The sequence below is a fragment of the Loxodonta africana genome, chromosome 11, assembly GCF_030014295.1.
Source record: "Loxodonta africana isolate mLoxAfr1 chromosome 11, mLoxAfr1.hap2, whole genome shotgun sequence".
NCBI lineage: Eukaryota > Metazoa > Chordata > Mammalia > Proboscidea > Elephantidae > Loxodonta > Loxodonta africana.
The window spans coordinates 65,487,840-65,506,473 of NC_087352.1; the positions used below are offsets into that span (position 1 = coordinate 65,487,840).

Consider the following 18,634-nt stretch of genomic DNA (forward strand, 5'->3'; position numbering starts at 1 on the left):
TCTTAAATGTTAACAAACGGCCATCTAAGATGCATCAATTGGTCTCAACCCACCTGGATCAAAGGAGAATGAAGAACACCAAGGTCACACGATAACTATGAGCCCAAGAGACAGAAAGGGCCACATGAACTAGAGACTTACATCATCCTGAGACCAGAGGAACTAGATGGTGCCCGGGCACAACCGATGACTGCCCTGACAGGGAGCACAACAGAGAACCCCTGAGGGACCAGAAGAACAGTGGGATGCAGACCCCAAATTCTCATAAAAAGACCAGACTTAATGGTCTGACTGAGACTAGAAGAATCCCGGCGGTCATGATCCCCAAACCTTCTGTTGGCCCAGGACAGGAACCATTCCTGAAGACAACTCATCAGACATGGAAGGGCTGGACAATGGGTTGGAGAGAGATGCTGATGAAGAGTGAGCTACTTGTAACAGGTGGACACCTGAGATTGTGTTGGCATCTCCTGTCTGGAGGGGAGGTGGGAGGGTAGAGAGGGTTAGAAACTGGCAAAACAGTCACGAAAGGAGAGACTGGAAGGAGGGAGCGGGCTGACTCATTAGGGGGAGAGTAAATGGGAGTATGTAGTAAGGTGCATATAAGCTTATATGTGACAGACTGACTTGATTCGTAAACTTTCACTTATAGCACAATAAAAATTATATATTAAAAAAAAAAAGACATCATACGTGAAGAAAGCGAGAGGTCACTGAAAAGACAGGAAAGAAAGAAAGACCAAGATGGATGTTAGAGGAGACTCTGTAACTTGCTCATGAACATCGAGCAGCTAAAGCTAAAGGAAGAAATGATGAAGTAAAAGAACTGAAAGAAAGATTTCAAAGGGTAGCTCAAGGAAACAAAGTATTATAATGACATGTGCAAAGACCTGGAGATAGAAAACCAAAAGAGAAGAACACACTCAGCATTTCTCAAGCTGAAAGAACTAAAGAAAGAATTCAAGCCTCGAGTTGCAATAGTGAAGGATTCTATGGGGAAAATATTAGACAAAGCAGGAAGCATCAAAAGAAGATGGAAGGAATAGACAGAGTCATTATACCAAAAAAAATTAGTTGACGTTCAACCATTTCAAGAGGCAACATATGATCAGGAACCCATGGTACTGAAGGAAGAGGTCCAAGCTGCATTGAAGGGACTGGCAAAAAACAAGCCTCCAGGAATTGACAGAATATCAACTGAGATGTTTCAAAAAAATGGATGCAGCACTGGAGGTGCTCACTCGTCTATGCCAAGAATTTTGGAACGCAGCTTCCTGGCCAACTGACTGGAAGAGATCCATATTTATGCCTATTCCCAAGAAAGGTGATCCAACCAAATGTGGAAATTATATAACAATATCATTAATATCACACGCAAGCAAAATTTTGCTGAACATCATTCAAAAATGGCTGCAGCAGTATATTGACAGGGAAATGCCAGAAGCTCAGGGTGGTTTCAGAAGAGGATGCAGAACCAAGAATATCATTGCTGATACCAGATGTTCCTGGCTGAAAGCAGAGAATACCAGAAGGATTTTTACCTGTGTTTTACTGACTATGCAAAGGCATTCAACTGTGTGGATCATAATAAGCTATGGATAACATAGCAAAGAATTGGAATTCCAGAACAGTTAATTGTGCTCATGAGGAACATTTACATAGACCAAGAGGCAGTTGTTCAGACAGAACAAGGGGATACTCAGTGGTTTAAAGTCAGGAAAGGTATGCGTCAGGGTTGTATACTTTCACCATACCTATTCAATCTGTGTGCTGGGCAAATAATATGAGAAGCTGGACTATGTGAAGAAGAACAGGGCATCAGGATTGGAGGAAGGCTCATTAACAACCTGTGTTATGCAGATGACACAACCTTAATTGCTGGAAGTGAAAAGGACTTGAAGCACTTACCATTGAAGACCAAAGACCACAGCCTTCAGTATGGAATGCACCTCAACATAAAAACAAAAATCCTCACACCTGGACCAATGAGCAACATCATGATAAACGACGAAAAGACTGAACTTGACAAGGATTTCATTTTATTTTGATCCACAATCAACAGCCATGGAAGCAGCAGTCAAGAAATCAAATGACACATTGCAATGGGCAAATCTGCTGCAAAGGACCTCTTTAAAGTGTTGAAAAGCAAAGATGTCACCTTGAAGACTAAGGTATGCCTGACCCAAGCCATGATATTTTCAATCACATCATATGCATTTGAAAGCTGGAAAATGAATAAAGAAGATTGAAGAAGAGTTGACACCTTTGAATAGTGGCGTTGGCGAAGAATACTGAATACTCCATAGACTGTCAGAAGAACGAACAAACATGTCTAGGAAGAAGTACTACCAGAACAGTCCTTAGAAGCAAGGATGGTGAGACTGCATCTTATATACACTGGACATGTTAGCAGGAGAGATCAGTTCCTGGAGAAGGACTTCGTGCTTGGCAAAGTACAGGGTCAGTGGAAAAGAGGAAGACCCTCAACAAGGTGGACTGACACAGTAGCTGCAAAAATGAACTCAAGCATAACAATGATAGTAAGTATGGCACAGGACTGGGCAGTGTTTCCTTTTGTTGTCTGTAGAATAGGGTCACTACAAGTCAGAACTGACCCGACAGCGCCTAATAAGAACAACAAGGTGCTTTTCCAGTAAGGTCCCCAGATGATTCTCATACAAAGATTGATTAGAGCTAATTTAATGTACTTTTTAAAAACCTGCCAAAAGCCAAGTAAAACAGAATCATGTATGTCATCTGAAGACGGTCTGAGAAAAGTTTATTTGGCTTTGGGCAGGTAATTTCACCAGGCTTCCAAAAAAATTTCAACTGACTCACACCTACTGCTTAGTCAGAAAATCTCTTGAAACCAGATCCTAAAGACATCTGAACTATACAGGAGTGCTAGAACAGGTGCTTCTGTGAGGAAACCTCCAGCTGACACTCCAGAGGGTAAACCACTTGTGAAGCACCAGGAAAACAGAATCAAGAGGTCATTTGGGTGTGGCTGTTTCTCAGGAACATCTAGCCACCAAGATTAAGATTAGTAAGAGTAAGAAATACACTGTTGTCTGTTCTGCTGTAACTTGCTATTTTTACCTAATATTATATTTAAAAGCTTAAAGTTACAATGTTTCAGACTATGTCTATTGTTTCTGCATAGATTTCAATAATAAACATTTCTTTAACAGCTAGATTAAGCTAAAATACATACACATCACTAAGCAATCAAATTATTCTAAATTGGATTACATCTAGATTTTATTAATGAGTTAAAGCCTTTCTGACACAGCCTATTCCTGGATTAAAAAATACAATATTATAAAGGTGTTAACTCACTCCTAAATTAACATATATAATTCAAAAATATTTCCTAACAAAATAAAGATTTTTTTTTAACTTGAAAAAATAATATTAAAAATCATCTGGCAACACAGGCAGAAAGAATATCCAGAGAAATTATAAAGGAAGACTAAGAGGATTACCCTCACCTAATATTAAAATGTTTATAATAATATACAAAACTGACAGAATAATCCAGAAATAATGATTACTAATATTTACTGAGCACTCAAACTCAATCATCATGAAGCACTTACTGATGAAGATCAAAGACTATAGCCTTCAGTATGGATTACACCCTAACATAAAAAAAGCAAAAATCCTCACAACTGGACCAATAAACAACATAAGAAATGGAGAAAAGCTTGAGGTTGTCAAGGATTTCATTTCATTTCATTCCATGGGTAAAATCAATACCCATGGAAGCAACAGTCAAGAAATCAAATGACACACTGCATTGGGCAAATCTGCTGCAAAAGATCTCTTTAAAGGGTTAAAAAAATAAAGATGCCACTTTAAGGACAAAAGTGGGCCTGACTCAAGCCATGGTGTTTTCAATCACCTGATATGCATGTGAAAGCCGGACAATGAATAAATGAAGACTGATGAAGAATTGATGCCTTTGAATTATGGTGTTGGAGAAGAATACTGAATATATCATGGGCTGCCAGAAAAATGAACAAATCTGTCTTAGAAAAAGTACAGCTAGAATGCTTCTTAGAAGCAAGGATGGCAAGACTTCCTCTCACCAACTTTGGGCACATTATCAGGAGGGACCAGTACCTGGAGAAGGACATTATGCTTGGTAAAGTAGAGGGGCAGCAAAAAGAGGAAAACCCTCAACGAGATGGACTGACACAGTGGCTGCAACAATGGGCTCAAGCATAACAACTGTGAGGATGCACAGAACTGTAAAGTGTTTCGTTCTGTTGTACGTAGGGTCGCTATGAGTTGGAATCAACTCCACAGCACCTAACAACAACAAATCATCATGACTACTTTATGAGGTAAATACTGTTGTTATTCTTATGTTACATTTGTGAAAATTGAGAGATGAGGAGATTAAATAACTTGTACAAGGTTACACATCATAAGGAAAGCAGTCAGGAATCAAATAAGAAAACGTAGTTCCACAACCTGCCCTCCTAACCACCAAACTATATACTACACTGCCTCTCTAGGCCTAAACACAGGTATGAATTGAGTATGTAGTTGTTGTTAGGTGCCATCAAGTTGATTTTCGACTCATAACAAACCCATGTGACAGCAGAAATGCCCCATAGGGTTTTCTACACTGTAATCTTTACAAAAGCAGATCACCAGGTCTTTCTCCCACAAAATATCTGGGTGTGTTTAAACTGCCAACGTTTTGGTAGCAGCAGAGCATTTAACCACTGCACCACCAGCGCTCCTTATGAATTGAGTATGTAGCTGTTATTAGGTGTCATCGAGTTGATCTTTGACTCATAGTGGCCCCATGTGAAAGGGCAGAACTGCTCCATAGAGTTTGCTAGGCCACTTAGGCTCTTTATGGATTGATTATAGAAAGATGGTATTTCAAAATACATAAAAAAGAGAACTTAGTAAATGGCATTGGGACAAACAGCTGACCATTTGGTTTAAAAAAAAAAAAAAAAAGACTCCTTTTATAAAAGTAAATTTTCGATTAAAAAATTAAACATAAAGGCATGAAATTGTAACAGAAGAAAACCTTTCTAAAAATAATCTTAAATGGACCAGAACTTTCTAAAATATTAACTTCATATGCAAGATATAAAAACTGCTGAATGCAACATAATTTAAAACCCATGAATAAAAAGCAAGCAAACAAATATATACTAATTCAAAGAACATGCCAAAGAGGAAAAACAGTATTTATAACACGTAAGGCACAAACAGCTAATTTCATTAACATACAAAAACCCCTTATATATCAATAAGGAAATAACGACTCTTCAGGTTTCTCTTTACATACAGCCTTTCTGGCCCTGGGTTTGTAGTTCTGCCAAGATCATATGCTAGGCCACAATCTTGCAAAGGGATTTAACAGTTTACTATGTAAATAAGGTGTATAAAATCCTTGTAGGACTGGTCAATTACTATGCAAACTAGGTCACTGTGTGGTCTACGTAAGGGACTGATCAGTTTTGCCATCCTGCTAGGCTTAAAAGGACCAATACTACAGAGGTCATGAGGGAGGGGGAATCTCACTACCATGAAGAACCTAAGTAGAGCACATCCTTTGGACTCAGCATCCCTGCAATGAGAACCTCCTAGGCCCAGGAGACAGAGAAAGTGGTAACAATGGAGACAGCATGAGAAGGTGCAAGATGGCCTGAGAGGTGAGAAACAGGACCAGAGCGAGGCAGCTGTGGTAGGCTCCCTGGCCCACAAGGTGAGGCAGCTGCAGTGGGCTTGCTAACCCACAGAGTGAGAGACCTGAGCACTTTTGGGTAGAAGGCTTGCTGATAGAATAGGGTACCTCCAGGCACTTGACAATGGAGCCAAAACAGCTGCAACATTTGCCCGAGCAGGGGCCTGAGGCATTGGCCTGAGCACGGCCTGACTGAAGGCAATGCCAAGGAGCTGAGAGCTGTCTGATTAATGAACTGTACCTTGTCTCCTGAGTCGTTCCTATTACTTCCAATTTCATCCTGCTTCTGAATTGTAACCTGTTACTTCCCTAATAAACCCATAATCATGAGAATGGTGTGTGAGTTCTGTGTGGCCATTGAAAGAAATTATCAAACCCCACAGAGAAGTAGAGAGAGGGATAGCTGGTGTCAGAATTAGTAAAAAGGTTGGAGAGTGGAGGTATGTTTGACCACCAACTCACAGAAATCAGCTTTGGACTGATCTTGATTCTCATCTCCCCCTGAAGTTAGACAAGGTCTGTCGCTACTACTACTACACTGCAAATTCAAAAATGGGCAAAAAATTTTATGGTACGTGAATTATAACTCGATTAGAAAAACAAGCAAATGATATCAAAAAGTAATTTGCAGAAACATAAACACAAAGTCAATAAACCCACCAAAACATGATCTTCATTCATGCTTAATGACGTGCAAATTAAAATGAGGTAACATTTTTCAACTTTAAAATGGGTAGAAATTAAGAAGTTTGGTAATGTCCAGATAAGATCTCTACCATTTCCCACTAAAAAGAACTTGGACTTCTTGCACTGATGGCTGATTCTAGGTCTGGGGTAGAAAATTACCTGTTGAGACTATGATAGCTCATCTATCAGAAAGCAAAGAATGGCTACTGAGATACTGTCAAAAGGACATGAGGCCAACTTGAAGGGGCTCCTATTGACCAAAAATGGGACTTTTTGAGCATGATAAAAAGTAAAAACAACAAAAAATTTTTTTATTATGCTTCAAGTGGAAGTTTACAATTCAAGTCAGTTTCTCATACAAAAACTTACACACACATTGTTATATGACCCTAGCTGCTCTCGCTGTAACCTGACAGCACACTTCTCCTCTCTACCCTGTATTTCCTGGGTCCATTTAACCAGCTCCTGTCCCCCTCTGCTTTCTCATCTCGCCTCTGGACAGGAGCTTCCCACAGAGTCTCATGTTAAAGACAAGAATTTTTTAATCTAAAAGTTCACAACAAACCTAAAAACAAAAAAAATTATCAATGGCCGCATTTGAACATTCCCAGGACACCATTCTTAAATTTGTAAAGTGGAAGAAAATTAAATATTTATCTACCTCTCCTTTATGACTTGGGTACCAGGGTAATTAAGTACTTGATAAAGTCCTCTATAGGAAAACTCCAATTAATAATGCAGAAGGAGTAACAGAATAACACCATTTCTCTAAAAAGTGATCCCTCTGTCACAGGAAAACAGGGATGGGAAGATAGTATACTTCAGGACTGTGGGTTTTTTTTTTTTTAAGACAATAAATTTTCTATTATTTATAAATAAATAAGGAAAAAAACCTCTCTATTACAACTATCATTATTGGCAAACTAATATTTTTTAATCCTGCTTATCACCCTCTCTGTCACTATTATGTCAAAACAAAACAAAGTTAACAAGATTGCCCGATACCTTTTTTTTTTCCCATAAGCAAGGTTCTAGCCCCACGATGACTGCTATTTTCTAAGAGAAATCACATTACTAATCCCTACCATTAACCAATCAAAAAAGCCAAATCTGTTGGCAGTGAGTCAATTCCGACTCATAGTGATCCTATAGGATAGAGTAGAACTGCTCCATAGAGTTTCCAAGAAGCTGCTGGTGGATTCGAACGACCAACCTTTTTTTGGTTAGCAGCCAAGTCCTTAACCCCTGTGCCACTAAGGCTCCATCACTACCATTAGGGTAACATAAACTGTGTCTCTGCATATACTGTAGAATATATGAATCTGTGGGCTTTAAGATGAACTTTACCTAAAGAATTTGGTATTTGTTCTTGGTTCCTGAGAGATAGTCTCTAAAACTTCGAAAATTTATCCAGTGATTTAAGTGTCTTTTATCTAGAAGGGATCCAGATTACAGCTGAGGGTTCATGCTACAGAGGCGACAGAGGTGGAGGCTAACCAGGATAGAACCATGTGATATCAGGCCAACCTCAGGAGAAGGGGGATGATTCAATTAATTGTGCCTTTGTCCCAATAAAGACTCTGGACAAGGCAGCACCACAGGCTTCCTGGCTGATGAAAGACACTGATGTACATGGGAGGGTAGCACATTCCTTTTTGAGAACTGGAGGCTCTGTACTGGAAACCCTCTCAGATCTCACCAAATGTGTCTCTTCATTAGTACGTCTTTTGCTATAATAAAACTGTTAACTGTAAATACAATGCTTTCCTATAATTATTCTAGTGAATTATTCAACCCAAGGGAGAAGTCAGAGCCAGCAGGTTAGAAATGAGGTGGCCGTTGGGATCTCCAAGCTTGTAGCTAGTACCCTGAGGAGGTAGTGGAAAAACCCTCAATTTGTAGTTAGCAGGTCAGAAGTGATGATGTCACAGAACACCAAGTTTGCGGCTGGCGTCTGAAGCCTTGGGCAGACTTGGTAATCTGGGAGACTGTGGGATCTGGCCTAGCTCCTGGTGGTTAGGGCCAAAAGGAGAAGTGCTTCATGTGCTGTTGATGTCAGAACAGAAGTGGAACAGAAGTGATGATAAATTCATTTAGATTGATCGACACATCTGGTGCCAGAGAAATAGGAACTGATTTGCCAGGAGTATCAAATTCAGTCTCAGGAACGAACCCATTATATGTACCAAATGGGATTTCACTTCCTAGCACCTAGATTAGGCATAAACTATGAAAGCATTCCTCAAAGTAAAGAGCCAGAAAGCTGAAACAACTCATCTAGATTAGAAGAGTAAAACACTTACCCATATTTTCCAAAAAGTGAAACTGTGGTTCCTCCCACAGGTACTGCTTTTCCTGGTCCATACACATCCCATATGGTCAGAGCCACTTGGGCATTCCTGGGCAGGTCAGGGTACTTCACAGGTAATTTTAGCCATTCATTCCAGCTATGAAAATAAAGTCATCATAATCAAACATACATAGCTTTCTTTATAAATTGACAAACCACACAAGAAGCTCTGGTCAAAGAAAACGGATCCAAAAATATTGTTAATACTTTAAGAAATAATGTGGCAAATCACCTCAATGTTGACATAGTCAACTTCAATTTTAAGTAGAGAACACATTACAAAAAAATAAGTAAATAAATAAAACACATGAAAAATAATACCAGTAAAACCTTTAATCAAGAAATCCAAACAATACCACTAAGATACAAGGGAATGTGGTAATGGCTATAAAAACCTGGGAAAACATTTAAACCTGTTGGAACTTTTTGAACCCAACTGTGATTTTCTTTAAGCATTCTCCAGAACACAACTTTACACTATGAAGTCAGAAAATCAGAACTATTCATGTTACCCTCAAAACACTGCGGAGGATAATTTGGTCCCATAATGTGCAGCAGGTGTCAACAAAGCAGGGAGAAAAAAACCCAAAACCCTCACAGAGGTCGAAGTAGACTATCTACTACCTTCATGACATGAAGAAGTTACCAGACTGTTCTAGACAGACATGTACTTTTTTCTCACATGGGGTTTTCTGTCCCTCAAGGCATTCCATTAATACTAAGTGTGCAAAGCACGCCTACATATATTACCTTACTAAAGGAACGTTTGTTCTCAATGATACAATAATGGCAGCGCAAATCTTTTTTTACCCTCTATTCATCTTTGCAGATTTTCTTCTGCATTTAAACTTCACACTGGATTCACTCAATAACTGCAACTCCCTTAAAGAGAAGATGGCTTTTATAATCCCAAAAGAATACTATGCAAAGGCTACAAAAAGTAATACTCAACAGACACATTGAATCATTACGAAAAAAGCTTCTATTTACTCGAAATTATTCTCAAAGGGGTATATCTCAGTATAGGTCAAATACGATTGCATCAGTAAGAAATTGAACAGAATTTTCAAATACTTACATAGCAAATCACTGAATATATATCCAGCATACGAATATGAGACTTAGACGTCGCTATCAATTTCAAGAATTCAAAAGGTCATTAAATTATTTTCTTCTATGAGATTCTTTAAAAAAAATAAATCACGTGCCTGTGAAAGCTGTACTTCAGTACAGAGAAGCAACTAAATGAGTTAAGTACTGCCCAAATGGTAGGCCAGCCTGAAAAGGAACATACTAAGCAATGTCATCTTTTGCCAATGAATAAACCACACACGGGTTAATTAGCACAGGTTAAAGTTAAAGAGAAACAGCCCCGGTGTCACAATGGTTAAGCACTTGGCTGCTAACCAAAAGGCCGGTGATTTGAAGCCACCAGTGACTCTGTGGGAGAAAGGACTGGTGATCTGCTCCCTTAAAGATTACAGCCTAGACCAGGGATGCAACTGAAGGTCCCAGATAAAACGGGAAAAAAACGTGGAACAAAACTAATTCTTAACAAAGGCCAGATCTACTGGACAGATAGAGACTAGAGGAACCCCTGAGACTATTACTCTAAGGTAACCTTTGAACTTGGATTTGAAGCTAGTTCTGTAGGTCAACTTTCAGTCAAATAATATAGTAGTCTATAAAATAAACATCACCTGTGAGTAATATGCTCCCTTAAACAATTAACTATACGAGACCAAATAGCCAACATCTACCCAAAAGCAAAGGTGAGAAGGCAAGGACGGAAAAAGAAGCTAGAACAATGAAAAGAGAATGGAAATAATGAGAATGCTGACACACTGTAAAAACTGCAACCAAAGGCACAGAACAATCTGTATAAAAATTGTTAAAAAGGAACCTCATTTTCTGTGTACTTTCACCTAAAACAATAAAATATTAAAACAAATGAACAAGCAAAGGTTACAGCCTAGAAAACCCTATGAGGCAGGCAGTTCTACTCCATCACATGGGGTCGCTATGAATTGGAATATACTCAATGTCACACAACAACAACAAAGTTAAAGAGAAAAACCAGAAACAGTATCCAAAAGCAACTTAATTCCTCACCTCTAAATTCTAACCTTTAATGACTGGCAGACAGTACAAATGCCCAACCAATCATTCACCTCAAACTGTTTGCCATCCAACACTAGATCCCCAACGCCTCTTTATCAGATCAACTCCACTTTTATCTGTTTTATATACTGGACTTCAGCAGAAAAAATTTTTTTGAAGAAAACAATTCTGCAGTTAAAAAATTCTGAGCTTCAAACATCAGGTTGAACAACATATCAGACCATGAAAAAGTGTTTTATGTGTTCAAGGCATAGAACGGTAGAGAATTTAAAGATGCTATGGATGTGTTTTCGGTCTTTTGTAAAACAGTCAACTGTTTATCAAAATATGTCAATATACTGAATATAAACATAAATGTAATTCCATTTCAATCGTATTACTGATATAATCCTTTATTCTACATGAGGTTACTGCTTTAATTTAAACCATCTACTCAAATACTTGTCGTTGTGTGCGGTAGAGTCATAGAGACACTATGTGACAGACGAAAACCACCCCACAGGGTTTCCTAGGCTGTAATCTTTACGAAAGCAGATCACCAGGTCTTTTCTCCCACGGAGTCACTGGTGGATCTGAACAATTGAGTATTTAATCATTGCACCACCAGGGCTCCTTGCACAATACTGAAACCAAACCAAACCCATTGCCATCGAGTTGATTCCAACTCATAGCGACCCCACATGACAGGGCAGAACTGCCTCACAGGATTTCCAAGGAGTGGCTGGTGGATTCAAACTGCCGACCTTTTGGTTAACAGCCACTACACCACCAAGACTCTAATACTTAAAAAGAGGGATTAAACTAAGAAATTCCTCGGTATTCCCAACTAAATTATACATGCAACATCTATAAACAAATGCAAGCACAGTCTGGAATCCACCATGTACAAGAAAATAACTTACTTCCATCTTGTACTAAATGCCTTGTAGGATGTTCTCACCGGCAAGGCCAGAGGTTTCCCTTCTGTAAAAACTTGACAAGTAACATAAAGGTCAGAACATGTTTCTTGGTATAGTCCTGAAAACTTCAACATTGGGTCTTCTAGGACAGCTTTATAGCTCTTTTGTTCTCTCTTTCCTTCCAAACTTCCTCTGAAAGCACAAGAACAATGTTTTAGATGTACTTTTTTAAAATATGCAAACATAAGTACAATAAATATTCAGAGAGTACACAGTATAGAACATCACCTGAAAACACTTTTTGTACATGAAATTAAAGTTACTCTTATGTCTAATCAACATCTATTAAAATCCTAATATACTTAAGATGATTCCTATCTTCTTCAACATATTTATTTTAGGCTTCTTAATTTTGAACCCTACCACTAACTCTTGATTTACCTTCCAGAAGTCACCAGCCTTCCAGTCATCAGTGTCATTTTATGTACTTCAAGTTGACTATTTATTATTTATTCTTTTAATAATCACTTACTATGCGAGGTACATCAAAAACCTAACCAAACCTGTTGCCATCGAGTCGATTCCAACTCATAGCAACCCCACAAGACAGAGGAGAATGCCCCACAGAGTTTCCAAGGAGTGGCTGGTGAATTCAAACTGCTGACCTTTTGGTTAGTGGCCGAGCTCTTAACCACTGCACTACCAGGGCTCTGTGCTAGGCACAGAGCTCCCCTCCACCCCCCGCCAAAAAAAAAAAAAAAAAGACAAAATAAGCAATACCATGTTACAAGGAAATTTAAGTTTTATTGCTTCTGGGGAGAAAAGCTTACTTTTAACTTCATATTCTTTTTGTACTCTTTTTGTCATCTACTGTATGTATATATTACCTGACCATTTCTTTAAATTAAAAAAATGAACTGTTGTAAGTTATAAAAGACATGCACAGATACTAAAAAAGGCAGGGACATTTCTTAAATATCAAGATTATGTCAGATATTCTGGCATGTATTTTATATGCTCTTACTTAATTTTCACCATATTCTCATTTTTTAAATAAGGAAGCTGAGACTCAGATCAAGCTCATTATTCAAGGTCACAAAGTAAACAAGTAGCAGAACTGAGAATAAAACCCAGGATGGAACAGGGCACTTTGAAGGCAGTGAAACTATTCTGTATGATACTGTAATAGTGGACACATGGCATTAAACATTTGTCAAAATTCATAGGACTATACAACACAAAGGAACCCTGGTGGCACAGTGGTTAAAGCAATCAGCTGCTAACTGAAAGGACAGGGTCTAGATCCATCAGCCGCTTCGAGGGAGAAAGATGTAGCAGTCTACTTCCATAAAGATTACAGCTTTGGAAACCCTATGAGGCCATTCTACCCTGTCCAACAGAATCACTAAGAGTTGGAACTAACTCATTGGCAATGGGCTACACACCACAAAGAATGAACCCTAATATAAAGTATCAAAAAAAAAAAAAAATCAAACCCACTGCCATCGAGTTGATTCTGACTCATTGCAACCCTATAGGACAAAGGAGAACTACCCCATAGGGCTTCCAATGTGCACCTGGTGGATTTGAACTGCCAACCTTTTGGCTGGCAGCCGAACTCTTAACCACTAAACCACCAGCATTTCCAACTACAGCATAAACTATAGACTTTAATTAATAATAATATATCAATACTGGTTCATCAATTATAACAAATGTATTACAGGAATGCAAGACTTAAACTGTCAAAACAATGTGCAGGGAGCCAGGGGTAAATGGCAACTCTCTGTACTTTTTGCTCAATTTTTCTGTAAACCTAAAACTGCTATAAAAAATAAAGTCTATTTAAAAACAATTAGCAAGAAGCTAAAGATTTTTTTTTTTTTTCCACTTTAGCAAAATACGTCAAAGAGTCTCTGGAGCATCTACCCTAGCATAGGGGCAGTGATGGAGTATCCCAAGTAGAAGGCTGAAATAAGCCTGAATAACACAGAGCAGATGGGAATATAGAGGTAGAGAGTTATCCCAGAGGGAAGGAACAACATGCACAAAAGCCAAGAGTCAATACGATATATGTCTGGGGAACTATAAGTTGTTTGGTACAGTTAGAGCTCAAACCTCATTTGGAGAAGAAGCCAGAGATAAAACTGAAAAAGAAGGGGCTGGGCAGTGAAGCTAAGTAGCCATCAGAATTCAGTACAGTACCTGGCATGATGTGAACACTGAGAAAAAATCTGTTAACTGAATTATTTGAAGTGAGACAGTAACAATCAGATTTGCTTTTATGACACTTTTGACAGTAGTGTAACACCAGACTAGAGAGGTGGGGTTGAAACAAGGAGGCCAGTTAGAAGACTTTCAGTCAAAATTAAAAAATGAAAAAGGTATACTCAAGCTGGGAAAATGAGGTAAGAAAAAAAGGCATGAATCAAAGAGAATTAACAGGTAGATTCAGATGACTTGGTGAATGATTACTCAAAGAAGGTAAGTTTTCCGTCTTAACCAGCTTGATGGATGATGCTAACAACCACGAAAATAGATTAAGAGAATACAGAAAGAGCAGAGTGAGAGAGGAAAGCCAATGATATGCTCAATTTTAAACAAGTTACTTTTAAAGTGCTTTGGGACATCCAAAAGTGACCATACTTGTGAGTAGTCTGATATCCAATTATAGAGCTAAGAAAAGAGACGACATACTATTAAAGCCATAGAACAGCCCAGGAAAAATAGGCTGAAATAATTTATGGTTCTCTAATTAAACGATTTTAAATTGATATTTCCTGCCTACCCTCAAACCACCAAAAACCCCAACACTGGCAGTCTCAGAAATTAATTAGTATTAAATTTTACCACACCTCTGATTAATGCTCTCTGTTTAGCCCAAAATACTTAATGTGTATGTGTTTAATAATGCATTCATTTTGGGGATTTTTGTTTTTTCAAATGTTTCAAAAAAAAAAAAGTACTCTTATGATTAAGAAATCTTGCAAGGCTAATGACTGAAAGGAAGCCCTTTAGCAGATGATGGCAACACAGGTCCCGTGTAAGCAGCTAGTAGTGTATATTGCAAAAGATACCTGAAATGGGTGTAGAGAATATTATACAAAGGTAGAGTTTGGTTGCTGCCATATTATTTTTACCAACACCTCAAAATGAATGGTAAAGAATGTCAGAGCTTAAAGTAAGCATTTATTTCTGAAAATAAAGGAAAACAACTATTCCAAGGCGCTTCTGACAACTGAGAAAATGTACCAAGAACTGAGAAAATGTCTTTATCATATACCACAGGCACTAGCCCTTTGTCAATCTGAATACTGAACACATGCAGTCAATGTTTATTGATTACGAATGATGTTACGGTTAGTAATTTGTGCATTTTGACAGATGAAAATATTTCTATTATTTTAAGTAAAATAAGTCAGATACAACGTATGCATATGCATAGGAACAAAAGTTGATTAGTGGTTATCAGGCTGGGGAGAGGGAAGAATGGGGAATTACTGCTTAAGAGATACTGAGTTTTTGTTTGAGGTGATGAAAAACTTGGAAATAGTGGTGAATGTAATTAGTATCATTGAAATGTACACATAAAAATGGTTAAAGTGGCAAACTTTTTTGTTACATATATATAAATTTTTTACCATATATATATAAAAAAAAAGATTTCTATAACACCAGCCCTGGTGGTGCAATGATTAAGTGCTTGGCTGCAACCAATAGGTTGCCAAGTTCAAACCCACCCAGGGGCTCTGAGGGAGAAAGACTTGGCGGTCTGTTCCCATAAAGATTACAGCCTTGAAAAGATCACAGCCTAGAAAACTCTATGGGACAGTTTTACAGTCACATGGATAGCTCTGAGTCAGAATCAACTCGATGGCACCTAACAACAATAACAACGTAACACCGCCTTAAAATGCACAAAATTTTCAACTTGGTCCTACCCATCCATGCCCCAATCTCAGTTCCATTATTCTCATCACAGCATGTCATGCATGACTTTGGTCACGTTGAGATAAGAACGTCAATCACTGTCACAAGGTTTTCCTGCAAGGCTGTTTTCTCAGGTCTTCCTGCTTCCTTTGCAATTTCCCTTTGCATGTCTTCTTGCACGCTCATCTTCTATTCATTTCCACCTACACTGGTTCACTAGTGCCAGACGGCCCACAAATTGAACATAATAATCTATCACTTCCCCAGCTCCTAATACTGAACTCACGTGCATCTCTACCTCAACTACCAAATGTGCCTGCCTCTACCTCTCCATAATTTCTGCAGTCTCCATTCTGCCCTCCAGCCCCACTGAAAAGTAAAGCTCTTTCTTTTATTAACTGCAAGACCATGACTTTACCGAGCCTTGGTTTCTTCATCTCTAAAAAATGAAACAACAATAACCTTCCAAAACGTTACTGTCAACAACAAAATGCTCTGAAGGCTGGAAAACACCGTAGGACTTAATAGCTTATTCCTATCTCTTCCCTTCTCAGAGACACCACCTCCTGAAACGTCCCACACCGCCCCTTTCCACACTTCCACTTTTCTCCGTTTTCCCAGTCACTACCTTCCAGGTCGCCCCCAAGTCAGGCGTTCTGGCCAATCACCATTTTCTCTCCCCAACCCGCAGCTTCCTGCCTCCCCGTCCCAGCGTCCCCGAAATCTCACATCTTGAGCTGCACGTTGATGTCCAAGTCACAGCTATAAATGTAGTGAAACTTCTCCGATTCTCCCATGGCAACCTCAGCAAAAGCAGCACCTACTGCGCGAACTCAACACAGGATGGACGCCCAGGCTGAACTAGCTGAGCCCAACAACACAGGCGCTTCCGGTTCCGCCCCTGGACCCAAGCGCCGCAAATCACCGCCCAGAGCGCGACATTACGCCACCGAACTCCGCGCTCAAGCGTCGCTTCTGCGCTTGTGCACAGGTGACCACCATCTTCCTTAAGGGTAAATAGGGTTCCGGAAACAGCGTATATGGTTACATTCCAGGCTTCTTGTGTTCTTCCGTCTTAACTTTTCTTTTTAAAGACAGAATTCTAAAACGAAATTCGATACAAAAAGAATTGCAACAGTTTTCGTTGGCTGCAGGCTAAACAGGTAATAATCACAAGCTTAAACCTAGTGGTTTTCCAAAAATTGTAGATTTGATAAGTAATTTGCTATCTCAACCAAAAAATTCTTTTTTCTGCAATAAAGAATGGGGAAAAAAAAGAGCAAAGAAACCTGGGTTCAAGTTTTGACGCTACCAATGCTTAACTTTGGTACTTTGGGCAAAGAGCTGGAGTGTATGTTTGAAGTCTCCCTGTTCAGCTCCAGGTCCCTGGGTGGCGCAATTGCTTTATGCTGGGTTACTAAGTGAAAGGTTGGTGGTTGGAACCCACTCAGTAGAGCCACAAAAGTAAGGCCTATAGATATGCTTCCCTAAAGATTACAGCCAAGAAAACCCTGTGGTACTCGGTTCTACTCTGCAACACATGGGGTCAGGAATGGTTTTGTGTTTGCTTTTTTATTCAGCTTCAATGTACCTTTTAAGACCCAATCCAAGTTAACCATTGCCATCTAGTGATTCCAACTCATAGCAACCTTACAGGACAGAGTAGAACTGACCCATAGGGTTGCCAAGGCTGTGATTACCAGAGAAGACTGCCACATCTTCCACCAACCTTTGGGTTAGCAACTGAGTACTTAAGTATTGCACCACCAGGGATCCAATCCAAGTTAGAACCTGGAAGTTTTCGGCAATAATTCTAGAACTCAGATCTCTGACCCCTCTGAGCACCTACAATGCTTATTTTATAATTTTTAACATAATCTAAAATTGTGATCTTCATTTCCAACTAGATTCAGGGCTCTTTAAAAGCAAGAATAGTGCATCATATATTTTGTCGCTTTAAGTGCCTAGCACATTGGTAGCTACGTTTAATAATTTCTGTTGATTGATTGATGATATTGAATGAAAATCTCCATTTCCTGTATGTTTAGTTCTAGATGCCACGTTTTAAGATGAGCGTTGCTAGAATATGTCCAAGTTAGAGTAATAAGAGTGATGAGGGGTCAGGAAAAAGATGTATTTCAAGGAAACATTAAAAAGAAACGGAGCTGTTTAGACTAGAAAGGAAAAAAAAATGGCTAATGCATAATGGTTTTCCTAAAGTAAGTTCTCAAAATTGTTTGCGACAGGCAGACTAAGGAAAAACATGATGATTATCCTTCTGTAATTTAAAGTTTAAGCAAAAAGAAAGGAGACTTGATTTCTTCTTAAGTATAACTAACACCAGTGGTTGGAACTTACAGGAATATAATTTCAACAGACAATAAAAATTGAACTTTCTAATCATCAGAGTTGTCCAGCAGTAAAACAAATTATAAAAAGTGCTCCAACCTATTTAGTAATTGCAACAATGGCTGTAAGGTTTCGTGTGAAATGGGTTTCTGAAACTTAAATAAAGGACTGACAATTTGTAAAGCACCAAATTCTCTGATCCCAGGGCTGACTTAAATTACTTTTATTATAATGTTATTTAATATATAAACTTTAGTAAAATTTTTTATATGTATAGTTCTTACAAACTATAAAACCAACACAAATTTACAAATGCAATACAGAAACACTCAAATTAACAACGTTCATATACTAGATAGTGTTTTTTGTGGTAACTCTTATAACATGACTAAGACACTGACCACTCTTACAGGACTGGTTCTTTGAAATTCAACAGGCCTGTACTGCTATGGAAACCCTGGTGGCATAGTGGTTAAGTGCTACAGCTGCTAAGCAAAAGGTCAGCAGTTCGAATCCACCAGGCGCTCCTTTGAAACTCTATGGGGCAGTTCTGCTCTGTCCTGTAGGGTCGCTGTGAGTCGG

The 18,634-nt window shown here is 38.8% G+C and overlaps 1 protein-coding gene across 2 annotated transcripts in view; it reads right to left on the minus strand.

Moving 5' to 3' along the window:
- The window catches only part of PIK3C3 (phosphatidylinositol 3-kinase catalytic subunit type 3), a 144,220-nt gene extending 127,674 nt beyond the window's left edge, over positions 1–16,546 (minus strand). For both annotated transcript variants that reach the window (XM_023543837.2, XM_064294590.1), the window contains exons 1-3: positions 16,433–16,546; positions 11,777–11,965; positions 8,707–8,850 (exon numbers count right to left, since the gene is read on the minus strand). In XM_023543837.2, coding sequence (XP_023399605.1) covers positions 8,707–8,850; positions 11,777–11,965; positions 16,433–16,500 — 401 coding nt within the window. In that variant the 5' untranslated portion in view covers positions 16,501–16,546. The remainder of the gene's footprint in view (positions 1–8,706; positions 8,851–11,776; positions 11,966–16,432) is intronic.
- Positions 16,547–18,634: the final 2,088 nt, after the last annotated feature.